Genomic DNA, 25,727 nt, shown 5'->3' on the forward strand with positions numbered 1-25,727 from the left:
TCTTAGATCTCCAAGGTTACAGGTGCTTAGCCAATTACCAGAAGACACAGATTCATAGTAAAGGAATAAGCAATATACAAGACTTAGAAATAAATAACTACAATCAGGTAGCATGCATATTTTTATATAAATAAAGTCAACAAATTCATTGGATTGATACCTTATCAGGATTATTTTTAGTAAGCACAGCTCCAACTGCTCCAACTGCTCCACCTAGTGACCTTCCAAACAAAACTATTCTTGATGTATCAATATCTGTCCTCTGAACCAGATGATCTAATGCTGCCTATATGGAAGACAACAGCATATATTAGAACTCAAACTGAATAATATGCATGAAAAACGGTGAGACGAAGTTCTGGGGGCATACAAAACCTGAGTGTCTTTTGTTATTCCATGTTGAGAAGGGTATCCATCACTGGCACCATATCTATTTACAAGAAAAAACAAGCTTAGTATGCATCAAAAAGTTATTGCTAAGGCAAACTACAGGGGGTAAATTCAATAATTTGCATACCCTTGGTATGAAAGCATAAAAACATTGCAGTTCAATCGTTGTAACAATATGCGGACCATTTCAAGACGATGGGCAATATCTGAAGTTGACTAGTTAAGGCTAAACCAAGTGTAACTAAGTAATGATAAGAAATTTGAAAAGAACAAACATCACCCAAAATAACAAGAAAAGGATACTTCCAGCATTTTCCTGAAAAAAGAGGATAGTTGGGCCTGCAATACAAAATTAAACCACCAGCAACCATCATTAGCAAACTCACACAATAAACTGGCAACAAATCATTTATTATCACAATCTGCAACATTCTTAAAGTTATCTGAAAGATTCATTATATTTTATATGTAACAGCTAAGCAACCTAGAGACATTACTACTCAATAACATAGCTATTTACATTTTGCAAAAAAAAAAAAAAAAAAAAAAATCACTTCCCAGCATCTTATAAGTAGATATCATAAATAGAAGTAACAAAATCATTATTGCCACTTCAGATGGACTAATTTCAATTATTAGAATAATTTCCCAAACTCTGCAATCCAACAGCCTATACCTCAGAAATTGAAGCTCATCTAAAAGTATAAACAAATACACCAATACTCCTGTCTATCACCAAGTTACAAGACTGGCATTTGATAGAAAATTAGAAATTAATCTCCTGTTCTGAATTTACCAACAAGTTATTAACACAGACCTTTAGTTCATAATCTCAAATGACCTAGTAAGTTCCAGCTCACGAACTCTTCAGCAAGATCCAAGAGAAAGTGAAAATCAATGGATTCTTAGCAGTAAAGCTACATTTAAAGGGTCTTAGAAATCCCAAAGCATATGTAATTAGATACTCAATATTTCTCTAAGCAAGCCATGAAGAATAAAACAGGCATCTATGGGAGAAAAAAACAGTTTATTACAATAGTTTTGATCTATACTATCAACATTTCAATGAATTAATCATGTAATTAATTAAAGTCTACTGGAACTATATTTTGAATGATGCTTTTGATCTATACTATCAACATTTCAATTCTTGGTTGTAATTGAAACAATATGCCGGCTTGTGGTTGTGCCCTAAGTGGCTACTGAAACTATATTGGAGTTGGTACCATACTGACAATTTGTAATACATTATATTCCAGTGAGATTAGTTGACTGCAGTGCCATATTGGAGCTTATACTTTTTCATTAGCCTTCAAATTTTGGGAGACCTGCAAATGTTTAATTGCTATTTTCATTATCCAACCCATGTTCAAATAATACAACATATTTTTAAAATTATGAACTTAATTTTTTTGAAACTAAATATACCCTTGTTGTAGATGGAAGGGCATCCCCATGGGCCTTCAAATAATGTTGGTGCCTGCAAATTTATATCCAAAGTCTTTTCAGTCAGACAAATTATAAAGCAAAAATGATGCTAATACTCATGTATTTTTTTTTTTTTAAATAGAAGCTTTGAAATCACAAACTGTACCAAGACTTTGGATTTGAGAATCTAAACTTGCTGTAAATTATGAGATTCAATTAACCTGTTCCTTGACAAGGAAAATCTATCAGTATTGGAAAAACTTTTAAAATAAATAAGTTACATCAGGCATTCAACTAAAGCATATGTCAATAATTAATAAGTAATGGATTGGATCAAGTTATGTACTAACGCATTCAACTCTAACATATGATAAGAAATAATTACAAAACTTGGTAGGCTGTTAAATAGCAAACTGTTATCAACATAAACTTGAACAATTTTAATGAAAAGGAGTATGTTAGCAGATATAACTCAATAATGTCTGTAATATAATGTCTGTAAAACTTAAAACTAATAGAACATACATTTGCAGCAGACTCTGATGCAATGTTTAATGACACAAGCTATCATTACTTAGGAAAGAACTCTTCAGTTCCACTGACACACTCATAAAGCACACACATATTGTGCCATTAAAATTCAAATGCCAACTACAACCCTATTTAAATACATTCTATTATGCTCAAACAAATATAAGCACACTATAAAACAGCTATAGTAGGAATTGTAGCGATAATAGAGGAATAGGAGAATAAAGCTCAAAAAAACTTATCTATTTAGGCTATTTTGTTTACCAGAACACAGAAATTCAATCAACAGGTTAATATATCATGCTAGATATAAGAATGAAAACACTCTCAAAAAACGATTTAGGGATTAGGTCTGATCTACGAGAAGAAAAGCGCCAGACAAAGAATTAATTGCATGCACTATTAATCAAACTTAAAATACTAAAAAAAAAAAAAAAGTAATTGAACTTCAATTAAAACGATCTAAAATTTCTATTAGGTTTTCAGAAACAAGAACACTGGGATTACACATAAATATGATGAAAAATACTGAAATTCAAGATATAAAATACATACCTTCCTTCCTATGAACTTAAAAATCAGCTTCTGTTGAGGGATCTTCCAGATGATTGAGGTTTTGACAGTTGTAAGTAAGATTCGAACAGACTGTAATAGAGAGAGATATCTAGAGACGGTAATGTCGATTTCTGCTAGAGGATGAGGGTAACTAAAGTCTGTAAAAGAGGGGATTAAAAGCGAGAGATAGAGAGAGTGTGTCGAGATGATTGCAGAGAGAGAGGACGTCGTGAGAACCTTAGGGCAAATGAATCGGGCGACTGTGCGAGAGAAGTGAGTGTTAAGTCTCGAACTCTAATTTTTGTAATATGTACAATAAATAATTTCTTAAAAGAAAAAAAAAAAGCATTGAATAACTGAAAAAAAAAAAATTCTACATCTTCTTTGTTATCATAAATTCCGACCACCAAGTAGAAGATGGTCGGAAAATCCGACCTTTTTCTGTCCAGTCCAATACTTTGACGGAAAATTGAAAAAAAATTCACTTTTTTCGACCCTTTTTATGAGTGGTCGGAAAAGTGGTCAGAAAAATGATAATTTCCAGCAGTGCATGATGTATAATATAATGCCATTTGATCCCTCCTATTATGCAAGAATCGTTACCTTTCTTTAGCACATAAAGATATATCTATCTACCCGAGGCCATTCTCCCCGAGACAAGCGAGGCAGCGTTCCTCGAATGCGTTTCATCAATCATAGACCGCCGCCTTGAGGAGCTGCCAGAGTCATAGAACAAGTAAACATACAGACAAGTACTAAGATAGCTCATGCATATATATATGTTTTAACTTATTGTGGATGAAGGATAAACAATAAATAGTAGTGTTCCATGCTTTCACCTATATATTGTGCTCAAGAATTGTTCATTTCTAGTAAAGAACTGTCCTGTCTGAAATCTCATATGTATTCATCTGTCTAACAATAAATTTTTTTCAGGTCATTTAGTATGTAAGTTCATCCTCATCCTCAATCTTTGGATGTGTGTTATTATTTTCATTGCGATTGTGTAGTGTGTACAAACAACTAGCCATTATTACTAGAGTACATCACTTGCTTGCAATTGTTATATCGTGCACCAGCATTGTGCGCTCTAAAAATCTCCCGTTTTGTACATACATAATTATACAGTAGAATACACATAAATTCTTAACATAATACACATAAACTCTTAACATAATACATATGAACTCTTAACATAATATATAAATCTTAACATAATACATATAAACCATTACATCATGTTTGGTTCACGGAATGAATTTTGAGGTAATAGAAATGCTATTCCATAAGGAATGGAATAGGCAAGGAATTGAATAGAATAAGAATTGTATTCTATTGTTTGGTTCGCGGAAGGAATAGACTTTAGGAATTATATTACAGTGTTTGGTTGATTTAAGGAATAGAAATGAAATATATTTTAAAAGACATAAATACCCATATAAAAATATGTGATGGTGGCGGTGGTGGTGGCGATGCTGGTGGTGGTGGTGGTGGCGGTGGCGGTGGCGGTGGCGGTGGTTAAATAGGAAATAGAAACTTTAGGCTATTCCTTAGAACTCAGGAATAACCTAATACCAGGGGGGGCCCGGAAATCTCTAGGGGAATAGGTCATTCCCGAAAATAATGTTCCTGGGAATACAAGTGGTTATCAAACAGAGGAATAAACCTATTACTGAGAATGTTATGCCATTCCAAGCCTATTCTGTGAGGCGTAAACCAAATAATACAATGCAAGCAAAAGCTCCTAGATTCATGGAGATATAGAAGAACATATAAGTTATCATGCTTGCATATCCATCATTTGCAATTGTTATACCGTGCACCAGGGCGCGCATAGCACTGTGCGCCCCGTTTCTCCTAAAACGACGTCGTTTTGTTAAGTTATTAAAAAAAATCCCCTATTTCGAATTCACATAAATTCATAATAGAATACACATAATTTTACATAATACATAATACACGTAAACTCTTAACATAATACACATAAACTTTTAATTGAATACACATAATGGGGTTGGTTAACATAATACACATAAACTCTTAACTGAATACACATAAACTCATAACATAATCCACCTAAAATTTTAACTGAATACACATAATGAGGTTTGGTTTATTTAGATGGACGAAGTGACATCAACATGAAACGTGTGCGTTTTGTGCGTAGATGTACATTGCAATGTGCGCCGTGGTGCACGATATAAATTGCCCATCGTTTGAGTTCCAATAATTATTCGTGCACCATATAATTTGCCACTTGCTTGTGATTGGGATATTTAATTAGCAGAAGGCTGAACTGTTGGGCCGTGTGGTTTGTGGACTGCTGTGAAATAATGTTCGCAAATTATGCTACATGGTGCACACAATTACAAAAACGACGTTGTTTTGACTAAAAACGCATGTCTCACTTAAAAAAAAAAAATCAGATTCGATTCCTGAAAATAATATTTTTTTGTGCATAATTTGAATTATATATCCACAAATTCATAACTATATATCCACAAATTCATATCTATATATCTACAAATTTATAACTATATATCCACAGTGAATGAATAACACAAAATTCAGAATGAATGAACTAAATATCCACAACGAATGTACTAAATATCCACAATGAATGAACTAAATATCCACAATGAATGAACTAAATATCAACAAATTCATAACTATATATCCACAATAATGATGTTGAGGGGAATCGGAACTAATTTTTTTTTAAACAAAACACACATTTTTAGTAAAAACGACGTAGTTTTGCAACAGTGTGCACCATACATGGTGCACACGCACGGCTGGAAATTATGAAATTTCCGACCACCTGAAAGTGATCTTAAATTAAGTCAAAACCAAAAAGTGGTCGGAAATAGCAATAAAAATTTTTCCGAATACCAAAAGTGATCGGAACAAGACTTTCCACTTGATTTAATATCACTTTTAGGTGGTTGAAAATTCCATAATTTTCAGCAGTGACGGTTGCACAACATAACTATTCAATAGTGTTGGTATGGTAGCCTTTGGGCCGGTTTTGCTTAGTCTTGTGGACCAGATTTTGCTTAGCCTTTTGGGCCTTTTTTGCATTTAGACCTATATTTGGATCCTTTTATTTTGTAAGGGTTTTGGGCCTATGTTTGTTTAGGCTTTAGCCCTTGTGGATGTTAGCCATGTTGGCTCTTGGTTTATGTTAGGCTTTATGCCAAGAGGTCACTTTTGGTCCTCTTGTGTACAAATTATACTTTGGATCGCGGTTCACAATGCATTGTGGTTCAGGCTTCAAAACGGTGTCGTTTCTTTTAATGAAAAGAAAGGGCACCTCTTACGCACTGTTACACATAAAATAGCATCTGTTTGTATAACATATTCAGTTTCATTTTATATACATTGCAGTTTCATTTCAACACAACTACAGTTTCATTTCGATATAATTACAGTTTCATTTGACATTATACACTCAAATATGTGAAACTGTTATTCAGTTTCGTTTATATGCACTACAGTTTCATTACATCACAACTACAGTATCATTTCGATATAACTACAATTTCATTGGACAATACACTCAAATATGTGAAACAGTTATGCAGTTTCATTTTAGCACAATTAAAGTTTCATTTCGATATAACTGTAGTTTCATTTGACATTATACACTCAAATATATAAATTGTTATTCAGTTTCATTTTATATATACTATCGTTTCATTACAACACAACTATAATATCATTTCGATATAACTACAGTTTCATTGGACAATATACACTCAAATATGTGAAACTATTATTCAGTTTTATTTTATATACACTGCAGTTTCATTTCGACACTACAGTTTTATTTCAATTCAATTACAGTTTCATTTAATATATAAAAAAATATGTGAGATAGTTCCATTTCAAATACACCTGTAGTTTCGTTTGTAATTAACACACTAAAAATACGCACTTTGTTAAAATATAATGACAACCGTTTATTTACTTAAAGAAACGACGCTATTTCTGAATCATAGTCTGGAGATAAATAAAATTTCGTGTTTCAAAAAATAATAATAATAATAATAAACGCCCCAATATAGAATTATAGTTTTTTAGTGATATTAAATTTCATGGGCTGAAAAATGACTTTTTGTTGTGATGCCTTTTTAGGCTAGCTACCTCTGATCCAGTTGTTATACTATGCACCATAGATTCTGGAATTGTACTTCATCGATTCTGAAATTTTAGTTCATAGATTCTGAAATTTTAATTCATTCATTCTGAAATTTTTAGTTCATAGATTAGATTCTGGAATTTTAGTTCATCGATTATGGAATTATAGTTCATCGATTATAGAATTATAGTTCATCGATTATGGAATTATAGTTCATCGATTTTGAAATTTTAGTTCATATGTTGTTGCTGGGAATTTAACCTGATTTTTTTTTTAAGGGGAGACGTGCGTTTTTAATAAAACGACGTCGTTTTTGCATGCATGGTGCATACGGTGCACAGCATAATTTGCCGTGCACTATGGTCTAGATTCATAATTTCTATATTATAGATTTATAAAATCTATATTCTAAATTCATAATTTCTAAACCGTAGATTCATAATTTAAATACAGTAAATTCATAATTTATATATTGCAGATTCATAATATCTGTATTGTAGATTCATAATTTCTAAAGTGTATAGTTATCAAATTATGAACATATAGTTATGCGATTTGTGAATACAGAGTTCAACAATTGGAAATGTGAACATCAAAAATTATGAACATACAACTCTATACTTATGAACATATATTTATAAAATTATGAATCTACAATATATAAATTATGAATCTAAAATCATGTGCACCATGCACGCGGTTGCACAGCATAATTTGCCCCTCTGCTCAACACGGAAACATGAGTATTTTGTTTTCTATCTTGCCCTTGTTTTATTTGCTAATTTTTTTTTTTAAATCTTTTTGATTGTTTTTATGTATTTATATATTTTGTTAACTACTTAGCATAAATTGTGTATTATTATAAATAAAATATATTATTTAAAAGATCTCATCAAAATTATTAAAACAAAACTGATATAGAATATACATTAATTAAAAATTAAAGTACATAGAACGTAATTTGAATAAAATCAAAATGAATACATTCATATTAAAATAATATTATTTATATCACAAATTATATTTTATATTAAATTATAAAATTTGAATTTATAAACTTTTAAATTTTGAGAAATCAAATTATTTTAATGTAAAATAAAATTTATGTAATGGGTTGGATATGAATAAAATTTAGTGTGAGAATATTATTTTTTATTGACATTTAATGAAAATTTTTAATGGTTTGGTGTAAATTGGGTTGGAGATGGGCATGATTGATGTCCAAAAAATTAATGTGGAAAATTAGTAAAATAAGTAATAGTGAACTTACTAATCAAAAAAAGAAAATTAAAAAATGAGTGATAACAAAATATATTTTTACAATTACTATAAACAATTTACATGTTAAATGTTCACAATTAATTGTTGGCGTAGCTGCACAGGCCATCTAGGTTGCAGCGGGAGTGACAGCGACTGTCGCAGCGGGATTGGTTTCCAAAAGGAATGTTCCAACATGGGGGGTTCACAATTAGTGTCAACCAAAAATGCATTTACCGAAAATTTTTAGTGTTATCAATTTTTCACATAACACGAAATATAATAATAACAATAGGAACAACATTTATTTAAATGTATATTGTCACTTAATATCAAATAAAAAGTTTTGTCAATTATTTTGGAGCAAATATCAATTTTAGTCCTACCAGTATTAACAAAATGACAAATTTAGTCCACAAGTTTAATTCCTACCAAAACTCATCCCACAACTATTGTTTTACTACCAAAGTTAATCACTCCGGTCACCGGAGATGTTAAAACACGCCGGATTTTTAAAAGAATAAGGGTACTTTTGTCCATTTGAACACTGGTTCCATTTGAACACGGGTTGTAATGGTTTGTGTTTGTGTTGTAATGGTCTATGTGTGTATTGTAATGGTCTGTGTTGTTAATGGTATGTCCAGATTGTACAGATTGTTCAAAAACTGAGACCATAGTAGTGTTTGTGATACCATTCCTAGGAACATAATTAGTGTTCAAATGGAACCAGTGTTCAAATGGACAAAAGTACTCTTATTCTTTTAAAAATCCGGCATGTTTTAACATCTCCGGTGACCGGAGTGATTAAATTTGATAGTAAAACAATAGTTGTACTGTGGGATGAAAGGATAAACAGTAAATAGTAGTGTTCCATGCTTTCACCTATATATTGTGCTCAAGAATTGTTCATTTCTAGTAAAGAACTGTCCTGTCTGAAATCTCATATGTATTCACCTGTCCAACAATAAATCTTTTCAGGTTATTCTTTTCATTGTGACTGTGTAGTGTGTACAAACAAATAGCCATTTTTACTAGAGTTCATCACTCGTTTGAAGAATCAAATTTAAGTGTTGAGAAAAACGGAATCAAGAGATGAACAAAAAACAAAAACGAAGAAGAGTTTACATGGACCAGCTAGAACACGTACAGAAATGAAGTTAATCTACGGGTTAAGGGAATTGAGAGAAAATTAAAGATGGTAAGAGAAAGTACAGAGATAGATAAGATGGCATCTCCAGCTTGCAAAAGTGACAACAAACTAGCTTGAATTGGCTTCCCGGCCAGTGATTACAAGAATAAAGTGATCTTAGTAGAATTATTCTGTGGAAAGGACGGACGTTCAACATTTTTTCATCCGATCCTCTAGTTCCAAATTTATATGGTGGACCAGGTCCACATAGCGGATTCTAGATCAAAACAACGTTGTATATATATATATATATATATATATATATATATATATATATATATATATTTAAGCTTTAACATATTCTTTAGTTTCTGGTTTATCATGTTTCAACATAATTTTTAAATTTTTCTAGGTACAGAATCAATACTATTAAGGTACAAAATTTCATAACATGAGACATAAAAACTCACAAGACAATAACATATATTTACTCATTCTCCAATCTTATTTATGTAAATAATATATGTTCTATAGACACATAATTTCAAAATACAAGACATAAATTTGTAAACTAAGACACACAATATGTTGTGTGTTACGGAACTACTAATCGATTTCAGGTACAAAATACATATGCTTAAGATACGTAATTGCATAACATGAGACATAAAAAAGCAAAACACAAGACACATACATAATTGTGTAAAGTACATAATCAATATTTTAAGTATGTGTTGGCTAAGGTTATTCCAACAAATACTTATACCACCTGGCCTATACTATATTCCATGATGAGAGTACGTGATGCGTACATGCATGTTACTGTGATGATTATGGTTATTTGGACTTACTATTATTATTAATAATGCATGCATAAGATTCATTGGTCATCAGTTCAAACGCCAAGTGAATCTATCACACGTTATCTAACTGATATAGCTTGTAATCAAGCTTCGAATCCGGGCGCCACCACTGGCTGATCTTGTGCGCCGTCACTAAATCCGGCGAACGCTTCAAATTCATGGTCACATAAGCAGAAGGAATGAGGTGTGACGGCTTAGAATCCTTCCCCATCGCATTCGAAACCATGCTCTTTATTGAATTCCGCGCCGCAAACCGCGCAATTTCTCCGGCCCCGGCCGCCGCCATCCTCTCCCTGTGTCGGAAGTATTCCAGGTATCCAAAGCAAATGGGATCCGACGGGTTGATGAACAAGTATGGAACCCATGGGGACAGTAGACTGAACTCTTCATCGTCTTCTGCAATTTTCTTGTTCTTCACGGCAGCACCCATCCCGACGGCCACGCCGGCCTTGAAGACGGTGTGGACAAAATGAGCCCCTCCCCGGAGCTTCGAGTTCTTGATTAACTGTATCGGCAGCGACGCAAACGGGGGATTGAACAGATAGGTTTCCAAATGGCAACCCGTTTTCAGTACCATGTTTCTCCCGACAAGCAAAGCTATTGAGGATCCTAAGGAATGTCCGGCCAACCAGACATTCTTGGCCCCGACCTTGGAAACCGCGTCCATGACGGCCTGAAATCCTTCATGGACGCGGTGGCTGTTGTGGAGGGTGTTTTGGACGATATGGCGGTCGAGTCTAATATCCTGTGACCAGCTCTCGAGTCTTATCAGTGTTCCCCGAAATGCAATTACTTGTTTCGGGGATTTCCCCGTTTGGGACGAAAATTTTAGCTCATATACAGCCCCAAAGAAGGACTGATCTTCGGGATCTACTAAAACCTGGATTAACTTGAACCCGAAGAATTCCCCCCACGACGGAGCTTTGGCCCGAGGGCCACCGTGGCGGCGTTTCTGCCGGTCCATTTCCAGGATGTAGGCACCTTCCACCAAGCTGGCAGCGACGGAGCTCCGGTGCCTGAAGTTGCTCCTGCAACAACACAACAAAATATATAGTGTCATCATATCATCACATGCCAGTTCAAAATCAAACCAAAATAGTTTGAAATGGAGGGAAACTCAGCCAAAACTAGAAATGAGCATATATATATATATATATATATATATATATATACCAATCAACAGCAGTGAGATGTAAAGGGCCGGCGACGTTGAAGTTCTCCCTTTGATCTTCCCACCCACACGCCATGGATTTCAGACCTCCCTTAGCTTCTTCGCTGGACACAATGTTAGTTGCGTATATAATTCAGTAGTTCTTGGTTGTTCTCATATATAAAGGAGGGTGGGGGGAAGTAAAAATGACCGGAAAATTGGAGAAAGATGGGTGTAGATAAGAAGGCATATATCTCAAACTTGCAATAGTTACGAGTGACGTAACTGGTCTGATGTCAGAAGTGAGTACGTATGTAGAATTATTCCATGCATGAGAGTTGACTCACTACTTGACTCCACTGATGACCGGCCAGTAATTCTGCATTCATCCACACCGAACATTTTCATTTTTCAAGATGCCTGCGCCAATACTTCATTCGATTATGAGTAAGTACACATGATGGTGATGAATAGTGAGAGTGTGAAATTTACATTTAAAGGTCTTGTTTAGTAACATAGTTAGTTTATGGGTTTATTTTATTTTATTTGATCATTATTAGCTATTTGATTTGGTTAAAAAATTGATATGGGTGTTTGATAAATTAGCTTTTTGTAATAATTTATTGGTTCAAAATGATAAAATTCAAAAAACAGTTCAAAGTAACTTTTTTGGTAAGCTTTTTAAAAAAATCATTTTGCATGTAATCACCTATCAAGTAACAGTTAATTTAGCAAACATTTTTCTACCATCAGCTAATGTTATCAACTAGTCAAAACCACTAACTTAATCCGTTACCAGCTATTTATCAAACACCTCCTTAATGCACGTGATAAGCTCTTTGTGGGCTCCGGACATTGATATTCTTTAAACTATTGAATCACCTTAATTTACATATTCATTATCTTGTTGGAGTTGAGCCTCTGAAACTTGTTTGTGGGTCGCAAGAATCAAACCATATTATATCTTGATAGAATCTTCATTTTTCTCTTTTGAAGACTAATAACGAGATAAATTAAGAAATTATCTTAAATTAGTTGATAAGTTTAACTGTATCCTACATTAGGTATGAATAAAAAACAGCACACAGTGTTCGAAAATACACCTAATATATATATTTTTAATGTATTGTGTATTTTATGGTGTATTTTTACACTTTATTATTGTGTGTGTTCGCATTTGAGCAATTTCTAGTATCGATAGTACTTAATGGATCGAACTCAGTAGAAAATAGGTTGATATACAAACAAGGGAGGGAAAATAATAATGATATTAATTAGGCGTTAGACCAACGAAATATTTACAAGTTGAGCTGCCTATTAAATAAATAAATGAATAATAAAATGGCTACTCCTACCCAAGGCCCTAAAGACTAGAACACAATAGCCAAAGTAGTCCGAGTCAAGTTCACATGAGACTTGGGAGCATTATGTTGCGTAGCTGTGTACGCTCATGCAATCTGCACACACAATTAGATTCATAATTTCTATATTGTAGATTCATTATTTTTATATTGTAAATTCATAATTTTTAAATTGTAGATTTATAATTTCTATACTTCAAATTTATAATATCTCCACTGTAGATTCATAATTTTTAAACTGTATAGTTATCAAATTATGAACATATAGTTCTGTGATTTATGAATACAGAGTTCAACAATTGGGAATATGAACATAGAGTTTTATAATTGTGAATATAGAGTTCAATAATTATAAATCTATAGTATAGAAATTATAAATCTATAATATAAAAATTATAATCCAATTTCGTGTACACCATGCATGGTGCACACGGTTGCACAGCATAATTTGCCGGCCAGAAACTTGATTGCCAGCCCCAATACCACTTCTCCAAGCCCAAGCCATTACTTCAATTCTCAAAAAATCTATGATAATTTATATAGTATTCAAGTGATAATTATAATTAATAGTGTTGATTTTCATTTCGTTAAGCGATCTGTGAATCATGGTGCACACAATATTGTTTGGGAGACTGTTTTTGTTGTCAAGTTACAGGGAGTAGTTATGTGGTTGGACATTTTGTCTATGTTTCTAGTTGACCGTCTTTCTTATGATTGAATGAATTAAAATTGTTGCATTTAAAAAAAAAAAGAAAAAACAAACAAACAAACTTAATCGTGTACAAATATGAGAACATCTTATGAATTAAATTGTATTCAAAAAAAAAAAAAAAAAAAAACTTATGAATTAATTTTTTTTCTCAAATTTACATCTTACTAATTAATTTGGTTATCAAAATAAATAGAAATAAGGGTCAAATAGGCCATTCAACTGCGCACTCAATTGCAATTAGGCCATCGAACTAAAAAAGAATGCAATTGGATCTCGGAACAACACAATATCATGCAATTCTATCCAAAAATAACCTGTTTACCTGGAGATCCGGTTACCAAATTTAAAAATATATATTTTTTAATAATTTTAAATTAAAAAAATCTATAAAAAAAATAAAAAATAAAAAACTACATCGTCTCCGCCGGAGACGAAGAAGACTTCTTCGTTTCCGGCGGAGACGAAGGGATCTTCGTCTCAGGCCGTCTCCCTGGCCGGGGAAACGGCCTGAGACGAAAGTGGCTTCGTCTCAGGCCGTCTCCATGGCCGGGGAGACGGCCCAAGACGAAGCTGCCACTTCGTCTCCGGTAGAGACGAAGTGGCAGGCAACTCTCAGGCCGTCTCCCCGGCCATGGAGACGGCCTGAGACGAAGCCACTTTCGTCTCAGGCCGTTTCCTCGGTCAGGGAGACGGCCCGAGACGAAGATCCCTTCGTCTCCGCCGGAAATGAATGGTTTTTTTTTTTTTTTTTTTTTTTTAATTTAAATTTAAATTATTATTTAAAACTATTTAAAAAATATTTTTTAAAATTGGGTAACCACCTTTCCATGTACACAAGTTAATTTGGATTGAATTGCATGCATTTGCGTTGTTCAGGGACCCGATTGCATTCATTTTGAGTTTGATGGCCCAATTGCAATTTGGTGCGCAGTTGAGTGGTCTATTTGACCCTTATTCCAAAAAAATAAAGTTGGACTTTTCCATTACTTTATTACTTCTGCAAATGGTAAACTTGTATGATTGGCCAGTTTTTTTTTTTTTTTTTTTTTTTTTTGAATGCTACTAGCTCTATTACATTATAGTATCTGTAACGCCTCCACTAAGGCTTGAACTTACAAGTTTCTAAATGGAAGTTCAACCCGGTACCATTAGACTACATAGTCCTGGTATGATTGGCAGTTTAATTAAACTCTAAGTAAATTAATCACTTGTTATCTAACTGATATAGCTTGTAATCAAGCTTCAAATCCGGCCGCCACCACTGTCTGAGCTTGTGTGCCACCATTAAATCCGGCGAACGGTTCAAATCTAAGATCACATAAGCAGAAGGAATGAGGTGTGACGGCTTAGAATCCTTCCCCCACGCATTCGAAACCATGCTCCTTACTGAATTCCGCTCCGCAAACCGCGCAATTTCTCCGGCCCCACCCGCCGCTTTCTTTTCACTTTGCCGGAAATGTTCCAGATATCCAGCGCAAATCGTATCCAACGGGTTGATGAACAAGTATGGAATCCATGGGGACAGTACACTGAACTCTTCTTTGTCTTCGGCAATTTTCATGTTCTTCACGACAGCACTCATCCCGACGGCCACTCCGGCTTTGACGACGGTGTGGGCAAAATGAAGCCCTCCCCGGAGCTTCTCGCTCTTGATGAAATGTCTCGGCAGCGACGCAAACGGGGGATTGAACAGATAGGTTTCCAAATGGTAACCCATTTTCAGTACCATGTTTCTCCCGACCAGCAATGCGATTGCGGATCCTAAGGAATGTCCGGCCAACCAGACATCCTTGGCGCCGGCCACGGAAACGACGGCCTGGACGGCCTGAAATCCAACGTCGAAGCGGGGGCTGTTGTGGAGGGTGTTGTCGATGATCTTGACATCGAGTCTGATATCCTGCTTATTCTTCAGCAGCGTTCCCCGGAACGCAATCACGTGTTTCGGAGGATTCCCGCCGCCGCCGCCGCCGGCCGGCCGGTGTGGCGAGAATTTCAGGTCGTATATAGCGCCGAAGATGGACTGATCTTCCGGATCTACTAGCACCTGCCTTAGCTGGAACCCGAAGAACTCACACCAGGAAGAATCAGGAGCGCCGCCGCCTCTGTGGCGGCGTTTCGGGCGGTCTTCTTCGAGTTTGTACGCTCCTTCCACCAAGCACGCCGCGACAGAGCTCCGGTCACTGGAGTTGCTCCTATAAGGACACACAATAGAGTGAATAAGAAAGCTGAAAGCTGAAAAGCTAGAAACTGGAAATATAAGTTATAAATTCTTAAATAAGCTCCCCAAATAGAGCCATACTATTATTTCATAAGAATAGGAGATGACTGGAATGCATGCACAATAAGAACTAATAGATGTAATAACTTAACGTACCAATCAACAGCACTAAAATGTAAATGCCCGACGTCATTGAAAATCCCTCTCTCACACACCATTATATTGATTTCAGAGCTCCCTTCTTAACTCCTTACCAGATCGGAAACGACTGTCACTACAGATTACAATTAAGCTCTGGGAAGAAGACGATTATATTTATATATATATATATATATATATACACGGTAGGACACAGTCATTGAAATGGTCAACAGAATACAAGTTGGCTCGGAAGTGTAAAGTCAATGCTTGGTATTCTCGCTTTTGCACAGGTGGGCATTAATTACACCGGTAGGTCAAAATGAAAATTCTAAATATATAATATAGTTTTTTAAAAATTTCAACTTAAGTCCAATTATGATCAACTTAACAAATAAGTGTGAAATTATTCCTGCATAATTAGACTTACTTTTCAGTATCAATTGATTGTATTTTTTTTTTAAATAATTATTTTATCAAATACTTTTATACAAACTATTAATGTTATTTATGTCAAAATAGTTAATTAATACACTCAACTATCATGCCAGTGATCCACTGGTACCAAGTTGCTCCCCTATGTGGGAGGTATTGGGTTAATACATTCGACTATCATTTATCAGATCTGGTAATTAATACAAGGAATAAGGTTCAAATTGGCCACTGAACGTAACTTGAAAATGCAATTAGGCCACTGAACGAATAAGGTATTGGGTTAATACATTCGACTATCATTTATCAGATCTGGTAAATAAATTATTTAAAATTTATTAAAAATGCCAACTCAGCTGCCACGTAAGCAGGTAACCTGCTAAAATTGATGGTAACCTGCTATCCGGTGAAATTGCATACGTTTGGAGAGTTCAGTGGCCTAATTGCACGTTTTTGGAGTGTTGAGTGGTCTAATTGCATTTTCAGGTTACGTTTAGTGGCGAATTTGAACTTTAAGCTAACAACTAGGTATTAAATTAGTGTTAGTATCATTAGTAATATTACTATGGAAAAAGCCATTTGATATAATAGAATAAGGTAACAACTAACAACTAGGTATTAAATTAGTGTTAGTATGATTAGTAATATTAGTACGGAGCAGGTATTTGTTTAAACTAACCATTTTAGAAAAGCCAGTTGATATAATAATAATAGAATAAGTGGCAACTAAAACAAAGTTGATGAATTCTCTTACTACATATATATTTTCTTGAAAGTCAACGCTAACACCCTAGATCGGAGCATCATGCATGCAACTGGCATAAATATAATTTTAACGAAAAACCCACAAGAGGGGAGAATAAGGAGCCATCATGCAAATATAGGTGGCAAATAATTAATATTCCCTTGAGGAATGGAGGCTGGACGTACGGCAGAAGGCTTCAGCGGCATGTTGTAGCATGGTGGAAGGAAAATTATGTTTCAGCCTCAGCGACTCATGATCATAGTCAAATGGATGAAGGAGTATCTCTACCTGTAGGAACCGTAAGATGCAATGTTGATGCGGCAATGTTGATGCGGCATTGTTCGTTTGTAATCATCTTGGCCATTTTGTTGCAGCTACTAGTGGTCGTCGCAATTGTGAAAATGACCCATATCTTGTAGAGGCAATAACAGTTAAAGAATCCCTTACCTGGTTAAAGAGTCTTGGTTTATTATAATCAGATTATTAAGCAATATCGTATTATTGCTAGGGATATTAGGAGAATCAAGTGGCTCACGTTCTTGCAAGGGCAACTGGTTCTATGTCTGTCCTAGGTTCGTAGGTTTCTTCCCCACCAGACTGTATTTCTCATTTCTTCACTGATTAATGGATCATATTTCTTCTCGTTTAAAAAAAAAATAGTCTCATCAGATCGATTCATGATGTGTTCCAGAGCCAAACATAAAAGATTCATTTGTTGGCTGGCATGGGGCCGTTTATGCATTCCTAAGAAGTTTGGTGGTTTGTGATTCAAAGATTTGGGTGTGTTTAATTTGGCAATGTTCCATAAGCATTTCCTTACTGAGACACAATCGTTGGCTGGGTTTACAAAATATTTCCCTAAATCCTCTTTATTGATGCCACTTTGATAGTCGTCCTAGTTTCTGCTAGAAATGTAGGCAAATTATGATGTGCATCCGTATGCACCATGCATGGTGCATACGGATGCAAAAACGACGTCGTTTTAATAAAACGCGTGTCTCCCCTTTAAAAAAAATAATAATTTCATAATCGATGAACTATAATTCCATAATCTAATCTATGAACAAAAATTTTCAGAATGAATGAACTAAAATTCCATAATCTATAAACTAAAATTTCAGAATCGATGAACTACAATTCCATAATCGATGAACTACAATTCCATAATCGATGAACTATAATTCCATAATCAATGAACTATAATTCCATAATCAATGAACTATAATTCCAGAATGAATGAACAATATAATGTTGTTGCTGGGAATCGAACCTGAATTTTTTTTAAAAGGGAGACGCGCGTTTTTTAATAAAACGACGTCGTTTTGGCGTCCGTATGCACCATGCATGCACAGCATAACGATTGAGAAATGTATTATGGTTGCTCATGGGCTGATTCGTAGTGGAATAAGACATAGAATTGGCCATAGGGCCAACACTTTGGTTTAGGGTGACTCATGGCTGTTAGATACTTAGATGATACAATCCGTGGCACAACGGTTGCATGCTTGATCGACCCATCAACACATTTATCTTTGTTAAGATTTATTCTTACCATCGGATATCGAGAGTATCACATGTGTTTTTATAAGCCCTGACTTTGAGGACTCATGGTACTGGTATGGAGACCTACGAAGTTGCTACACTATCAAAAGAGGCTATAGAGATATTCTGGGTGAATGTATTGATGAACAACCTACTGGTTTTAAGAATTGGTCAAAGTTATGGAAGTTAAAGGTCCCTCCTAATGGAGGACCTTCCTTTGGAAAGCTATGAAAGATATTTGGATGCATGCTTTGATCCACGGTCGGGCAAGGCCTCATTTGGTGCTATAATCCTATCACCGGCAGGAGATTTTATTGCAGCAGCTAGTGGTCCTCTGCCACATTGGTCATCTCCATTAATGGCTGAAACCATGACTTGCAAGCTAAGGAAGCTCTCACATGGCTGAAAAATCAGGGGAGACTAAAATTCACATATACTCGGACTGCTCCAACCTTTGTCTCAATCTGGCATCTTCTTCGGCTAATCTTAGGTCCTATATTGACATTTAGTGAGTGTATGAACGTAATGTGTTCTTTCATTGTTTGCTCTATTCATTTTGTTTCACGGTCTTCTAAGTTCTTTAGCTCACACTTTAGCTACAACACCCTATTTTTATGCTAACAATCTGAACTGGGACTATGTCCTTCCTCTGTTTTGTTTTTTTTTTTTTTTTTGAGAAAGATGTGCCTCCTGTTTTTGTATCAACACTTTTATAAATCAACTTTTGACTTGCCTTCAAAAAAAACAGAATACTAAATGTAATTATAATATTGCAACGAACCATGCATCTACGGCGGCATCGTTCATCGGTCGTTACTAATAAGAGAAAGTGGATGAGGGCATGCGGTGGCAACCGCCACCACCTCCACCGTCCTCCGCCGCATGCAGGGTCGGACGAAGAGATGGCTGCGCAGTGCAGCGGTGGATCGGAGGGCCATTGGAGATTAATGTGCGAAAGGTGGTTGAAGGATCGATGTGGAGACGCTACCGTTCCGGCCTTGAGAGTTGAGATCAATGGAAATACACTACGATATGCTGTTTTCTCGCCAAATATGTGGTTACGCACGTGCACAGTGCAGGCATGGTGGAACTGGACAAAACCATGGTTGATAAAATGGAGGTGCAGGGAATTGAACCCCGTGCCTCTCGCATGCGAAGCAAGCACTCTACCATATGAGCTACACTCCCTGATTGGCTTTAGGTTCGTAAAACATTAAAGATAATATATTAAGCGGTTCGTCATGGCAAACAATTCAGCAAGATGATCATGTTCATGGCACGTGTCGTGGTGTGAACGTCTGAATATGATCATCCCCGAACAATTCACAAGACAAAAAAATATAAATCCGCCCGTCCCAAAGTTAGTTTAAGTGGTCACTGGTCACATTAAGCAACCTAAGCCTTACTTTTAAAAGTAAAAATTTTAAACTTCATTAAGAACTTGAGACATAATAGAGAATTAGAGCTACCAACCAATAAGTTGGGTTGCAAGTGTGTACATATTGGGTTGAACCGAGCCGAACATAATTAATATGGTGAAGTACCGTCATTCACAAAATGTCAAGTTTGGCTGTGTTCATTTTTAACAAGTTTTTTTTTTTTTTTAAATACATTTAGGGAAAAAAAAATGATATATGGACACTCATATTTTATCGATAACAGATAAAGAGAGTAATAAAAAATTATTTTATTGGTTTTTGTATAACTCATATAAGGGGAATTAGCACACGAGCAACACACAAGTTTTATATTTATTTTACGTGTTATGGTTATTTATTTTCTAGTCAAGTGTTTTATGTATTCTTTGAGTTGACACTATTTTGCATTTATGAGACAATAAGTTTGAAATGCTATTTGCGTGAAGCTCAATCTAATGTTTGACTCAATTTCTTTTCACTAGTACAGATCTACACATCTGCTACCCTTGAGGACAAGCAAATAAACCAAGTGACTATGGTCCAATAGGCCTATACAAGGCTCTAGAAGCACCATTATTCATGTTGAGCTAAACTAGCCAAATTATTCTGTGGACCGGAGTCCACCCTGCAAGGTGGATCCAAGTTTAAAAATACACAATTTATATATTGAATGTTCACAATTTACATATTAAATGTTCATAATTTAAATTGTGAACATTCAATATGTAAATGATGTATTTTGGACCCGATCCACCTTGCAAGGTGGATCCAGGTCCATGGAATAATTGCTGGCAAAACTAAGTGTACAATATATATATACTCCGTATAACATTCAAATGATAATTATTATTATTATTTTTTAAAGAAATATAGAAGATTTTATTAAAACATATGTTCAATACAGAAGGAATCAAATTTAACCAACATAGAGGACCAGGTTGGGAACGAGTAGCTCTTGCTAAAGCATGAGCGAACTTATTCACTTATCTCGGAATAAACTGAATAGACACTGATTCAAAGTGTCGTTGAAATGATCGGTAACTGCAAATATGACGTATCATCCCACAAAGATTGAACATGTGTACACCCAATAAATAAATGGCATATGGTCTCCGGCTGCTGCTTACAAAGATGGCAAGTCGTATCAACGTCCATTCTCCTCGAAGCTAAGGCTGTCATTGTTGGCAGAACACCATGTAAGCATCTCAACAGAAAATTTAGCACATTAGGTGGAATTTTGAGCCTCCACAGGTCTTTCCAGGCAAAGTTTATGTGCTGATCATTAGTAATAGAAGAGATCAACCTGTGGCCATGTTTCAAATGATAATTATATTCAAGAGTTAATTAACCATTGTGGGAATGTTTTTTTGAATGTGTGATTAATTAAAACATATGTAAAAATGTTGTGTTTCTGAGTGTGTACAAATATGAGAACATCTTATGAATTAATTTCGTAAAGTTTTTATTTTCTCTCAAATTTACATCTTACCAATTAATTTGGTTATCAAAATAAAGTTGGACTTTTTCATTACTTTATTCTTCTAAAAAGGCTGAACTCCAACCTTAAGGGCACTCACACCCCGACCTGACAGAGCATTTGGGAGGACTTTCCATTACTTTATTACTTCTGCAAATGGTAAACTTGTATCATTGGCCAGTTTAAACTCCAAAAATTAAAATCACTTGTTATCTAAACTGATATAGCTTGTAATCAAGCTCCAAATCCGGCCGCCACCACTGGCTGAGCTTGTGTGCCGCCATTAAATCCGGCGAATGATTCAAGTTTATCGTCAGATGAGCAGAAGGAATGAGGTGTGACGGCTCGGAATCCTTCCCACTTGCACTCATAATCATGCTCCTTACTGAGTTCCTCGCCGCAAACCGCCCAATCTCTCCGGCCCCGGCCGCCACCGTCGTCTCTCTGTCCTTGAAGTAATCCAGGTATTCAGCGCAAATGGGATCAGACGGGTTGATAAACAGGTATGGAATCCATGGAAACAGTAGAGTGAAAGCTTCATCGTCTTCTGCGATTTTCTTGTTCTGGACGACAGTACTCATCGCGACGGCCATTCCGGCTTTGATGACGGTGTGGGCCAAACGAAGCCCATGCCGGAGTTTCTCGTTCTTGATTATATGTACCGGCAGAGACACGAACGGGGGATTGAACAGATAGGTTTCCAAATGGTGACCCATTTTTAGTACCATGTTTCTCCCGACCAGTAATGCGATTGCGGATCCTAAGGAATATCCGGCCAACCAGACATCCTTGGCCCCGACCTTGGAAACCGCAACCTGGACGGCCTGCAATCCGTCATGGACGCGGTGGCTGTTGTGGAGGGTGTTTTGGACGATATAGCGGTCGAGTTTAATATCCTGTGACCAGCTCTCGGGTCGTATGAGTGTTCCCCGAAATGCAATTACTTGTTTCGGGGGTTTCCCAGATTGGGACGAGAATTTTAGCTCATATACAGCGCCAAAGATTGACTGATCTTCTGGATCTACTAAAACCTGGATTAACTTGAACCCGAAGAATTCCCACCACAAAGGAGCTTTGGCCCGAGGTCCACCGTTGCGGCGATTCTGCCGATCCATTTCCAGAATTTTGGCACCTTCCACCAAGCTGGCAGCGACGGAGCTCCGGTGTCTGAAGTTGCTCCTGCAACAATACAACACAGAATAGTGTCATCATTACATGCCAGTTCAAAAGCAAACCACAGCCAAATTAATCATGTTGTTGACTAATCACAAGTGCCATTTTGACTTCCCATGAGAGAGGCTTATAAACTTATTGGTTTTTTTTTTTTTTTTAATTTGAACCAGTCAGATTTATTTTAGAACACTATACACACCATTTGGTAGTAGTTATCTAGTCACTTAAAGGAAAAAAAAAAAAAAAAAAAAAAATTGAACCACTAAACAAAAAAGAGTTCAAATAAACCACTAAACCAGATACCAAAGTTCAATTGAGCCATCAAACTAAAAATAAAAAAGTCAATTAAACTACTCAACATTAAAAAATCATCTAATTTTTTATTTCCATATAATCAATTGTTTCAAGTTATATACGGTCATGTAGGTTAAATAATTTTTCTTTATTCTATTGATTGTTGGTGGCATAAATTCTTAAGAACTACTCAAAATGTAACATGCATGAACTTGAAACAACCAATTATATAAATAAAAAAAATTTTGAAAATATGTCAAATAAACCTTCAAACTTTAGTTGAAAAATCAATTAGAACCTTAAACTTTTTAAATATGCAATTACACACATCAACAATTTTATTTTTATGCAAAAAAAAAAAAAAAAAAAAAAAAAAAAAAAAAAAACCCTACTATTAAGGTTCGCGGCCACGACAAAAAAAATGATCGGCCACCGGTCGCCGATCACGGAGAAGACACCAAGGTTGCCTCCTCGGGCGATATGATGGTGCATGTTTTCCACCTGGACACGGATTTCGATTTCAACAGCGCAAGCATGACGGCGCCTTCCACGCCCAGAGGGTTCGGGATTACTATCTCGGCGCTCCGGCCAGCTCCTCTCATCTCTCGCAGCTTTACCGCAATTTCGATGATTTCTTGATTGATGATGATGGTGATGGGAAATTCGCTGCCGCCTACGGTGTTTCGTTCTCCTGGGAGGAAAAGCCCAGAAAATCTAAGAAGGGGAAGGATGCTTTTTTTTTTTTTTTTTTTTTTTTTTCATGTTTGATGTCAAATTGTCGAGGAAGAGTGTGAAACGGCTTCTTTGTCGTCTGAGGAGCTTTTTGACAGTGGGATGATTAAGCCCATCGAACCTTCTCCTCCTTCTGGCTATGGCGGACGGAGGAAGATGAGCAAGATTACATTGGAGTTTTCTCACCGAGACACAAGAGAAAAAGTGAGTCTTTTGCAGTGGCTTGCCGGAGAAGGAGAATTTGGTATTATCTTCTCCAACTTGCAAAGAAGACAGAATAACCTAAGCCAGTCGGAGACGTGCTGGATGAGTTTGCCAGCCTGAGGCCCAAGATTGCCACCCAAGAGAGATGTGAATCATCACATAGAGTTCAGTCCACCTTACCATATGGCATTACCAGAGTTGCGGAGGCTGCTCAAGGAGCTTCGTGATGTTCGGCGACCATTCGCCGATTTGTGTGAAATTTTGTATGGGAGTAGTCGGAACTCGAATGACCTGTGATAGTAGGTCATTAACTGATCTTTTGGCTTCTTGCATCAAAATAAATTGTTGATTCTTTAAAGAATTTAGAAGGCTAATTGATTTTCTAAAGTTCAAGAGCCTATTTGACCATTTTCTAAAAAAAAAAAAATTGATGACTTTTGGATGTTAAGTGGTTTAATTGAACTTTTTTTTTCAGTGATTCAATTGAACTTTAATCTTTGGTTCAGTGGTGTATTTGATCTTTCTTCTTTTTTTTTTTTTTTTTTCCAAAAATAAAAATTAGAAATGAGCATATATACCAATCAACAGCAGTGAGATGTAAAGGGCCAGCGACGTTGAAGTTCCCCCTTTGATCTTCCCCCCCACACGCCATGGATTTCAGAGTTCCCTTAGCTTCTTCGCTGGACACAATGTTGTTGTGTATATAATTCAGTTCTTGGTTCTAGTTAGCTAGCTAGGTTACTCTCATAGTCTCATATATAAAGGGAAAAAAAAAAAGAAGTAAAAGATGATCGGAAAACTAGAATCAATCGATGTAGATAAGGAGGCATATATCTCAACCTTGGAATAGTTATGACTGACCTAACTGATCTGATGTCAGTTTTTTTTTTTTTTTTTTTACATTATATTAATTCTACAGTCATCCACACCCAACATTATCAAGATGCCTGCACCAACAGTTTTTTTTTTTAAGGGACCAACAGTTTAATTATTTATTTATAAGTGACAGATTATGAGTAAGGGATACATGATCACGCTAAATAGTGATTGTAAAAATTACATTTTGGATCCGTTTAAAAAGTAAAAAAATGACTTTTGAAAAATATTTTTTAGAAATGAGTCATTTTTAAGAAAAATATTTTCCTTTAGTGTTTGGCACGACAAAAACAACTATTTTTGTGTGTTTAGTTCATTTTCTTATGATTTCCGCCGAAAATCTTATTCTGAGTGTAACAAAAAATTACTACCACCAAAATTTGACAAAATAACTAGATTTTTCCTAGTCAACAGAAAATGTTTTTTGTTGACTGAATTTTCTAATTGCATCCAAACACTAAAAACCCAGAAATCATTTTTCGGATTTCCAAACATAACCTTAATGTACATGATAAGTTCTTTGTGAGCTCTGAACCGTGATATATTATGAACTATTGAATCACATTAATTTACCTATTTATTATCCATTTGTGGTTGAGCCTTTGAAAGCTGTCTACACGTAGCAAGAATCAAACCATATTAATTATATCTTGATAAAGTCTTCACCATTCCACTTTTGAAGACTAATATAATGGAGGGGATGAATTAAGAGATTATTTTAAATTAGTTGTCCGATATTCCCAACTAATAAGGCATCCGATCTATTCAATTATGGTCCAGCGAATACAGTACCAACACGTGTCCTAAAGACATGCACTAAAGACGGGAATCATTGACTTTTTTAAAAGAGCAAATACCAATTTTCATCCCACAAGTATTATAAAATGACAACTTTAATTCACATGTTTAATTTCTACCAAAACTAATCTCACAATTATTATTTTACTACCAAATTAAAGTT

General features: G+C 35.5%; 3 protein-coding genes and 1 long non-coding RNA gene across 4 annotated transcripts; all 4 read right to left on the minus strand.

Annotated features, from left to right (window-relative positions):
- Nucleotides 1–385: 385 nt before the first annotated feature.
- Nucleotides 386–823, minus strand: LOC109146543. Its single transcript, XR_002048463.1, has 3 exons — nt 694–823; nt 518–596; nt 386–430 (listed from the first exon to the last, which is right to left on the minus strand). It is a non-coding gene; the product is annotated as an uncharacterized LOC109146543 (long non-coding RNA).
- A 9,220-nt stretch (nt 824–10,043) lies between these two features.
- Nucleotides 10,044–11,596, minus strand: LOC109146542 (GDSL esterase/lipase At4g10955-like). The gene is made up of 2 exons (XM_019294207.1): nt 11,468–11,596; nt 10,044–11,322 (listed from the first exon to the last, which is right to left on the minus strand). Exons 1-2 carry the CDS (start codon nt 11,539–11,541, stop codon nt 10,347–10,349), a joined length of 1,050 nt encoding a protein of 349 aa, XP_019149752.1. The 5' UTR covers nt 11,542–11,596; the 3' UTR covers nt 10,044–10,346.
- Nucleotides 11,597–14,721: 3,125 nt separating this feature from the next.
- LOC109193876 (GDSL esterase/lipase At4g10955-like) lies at nt 14,722–15,246 on the minus strand. The gene has a single exon (XM_019344704.1). It carries the CDS (start codon nt 15,244–15,246, stop codon nt 14,722–14,724), a length of 525 nt encoding a protein of 174 aa, XP_019200249.1.
- Nucleotides 15,247–21,667: 6,421 nt separating this feature from the next.
- On the minus strand, nt 21,668–23,556 carry LOC109193877 (GDSL esterase/lipase At4g10955-like). The gene is made up of 2 exons (XM_019344705.1): nt 23,456–23,556; nt 21,668–22,666 (listed from the first exon to the last, which is right to left on the minus strand). Exons 1-2 carry the CDS (start codon nt 23,554–23,556, stop codon nt 21,697–21,699), a joined length of 1,071 nt encoding a protein of 356 aa, XP_019200250.1. The 3' UTR covers nt 21,668–21,696.
- Between the last annotated feature and the right edge of the window lie 2,171 nt (nt 23,557–25,727).

Source organism: Ipomoea nil, unplaced genomic scaffold, assembly GCF_001879475.1.
Source record: "Ipomoea nil cultivar Tokyo-kokei standard unplaced genomic scaffold, Asagao_1.1 scaffold1932, whole genome shotgun sequence".
Classification (NCBI taxonomy): domain Eukaryota; kingdom Viridiplantae; phylum Streptophyta; class Magnoliopsida; order Solanales; family Convolvulaceae; genus Ipomoea; species Ipomoea nil.

What these genes read in the sequence shown, in the direction of transcription:
- LOC109146542 (XM_019294207.1), bottom strand. Translation starts at nt 11,541, where the DNA reads ATGGCGTGTGGGTGGGAAGATCAAAGGGAGAACTTCAACGTCGCCGGC. An exon ending in CATCTCACTGCTGTTGATTG is followed by an intron (nt 11,323 to 11,467) that starts GTATATATATAT and finishes GTGTTGTTGCAG; the next exon opens with GAGCAACTTCAGGCACCGGA.
- LOC109193876 (XM_019344704.1), bottom strand. Translation starts at nt 15,246, where the DNA reads ATGGTACTGAAAATGGGTTACCATTTGGAAACCTATCTGTTCAATCCC.
- LOC109193877 (XM_019344705.1), bottom strand. Translation starts at nt 23,556, where the DNA reads ATGAGAGGAGCTGGCCGGAGCGCCGAGATAGTAATCCCGAACCCTCTG. An exon ending in AAATCGAAATCCGTGTCCAG is followed by an intron (nt 22,667 to 23,455) that starts GTGGAAAACATG and finishes GTATTGTTGCAG; the next exon opens with GAGCAACTTCAGACACCGGA.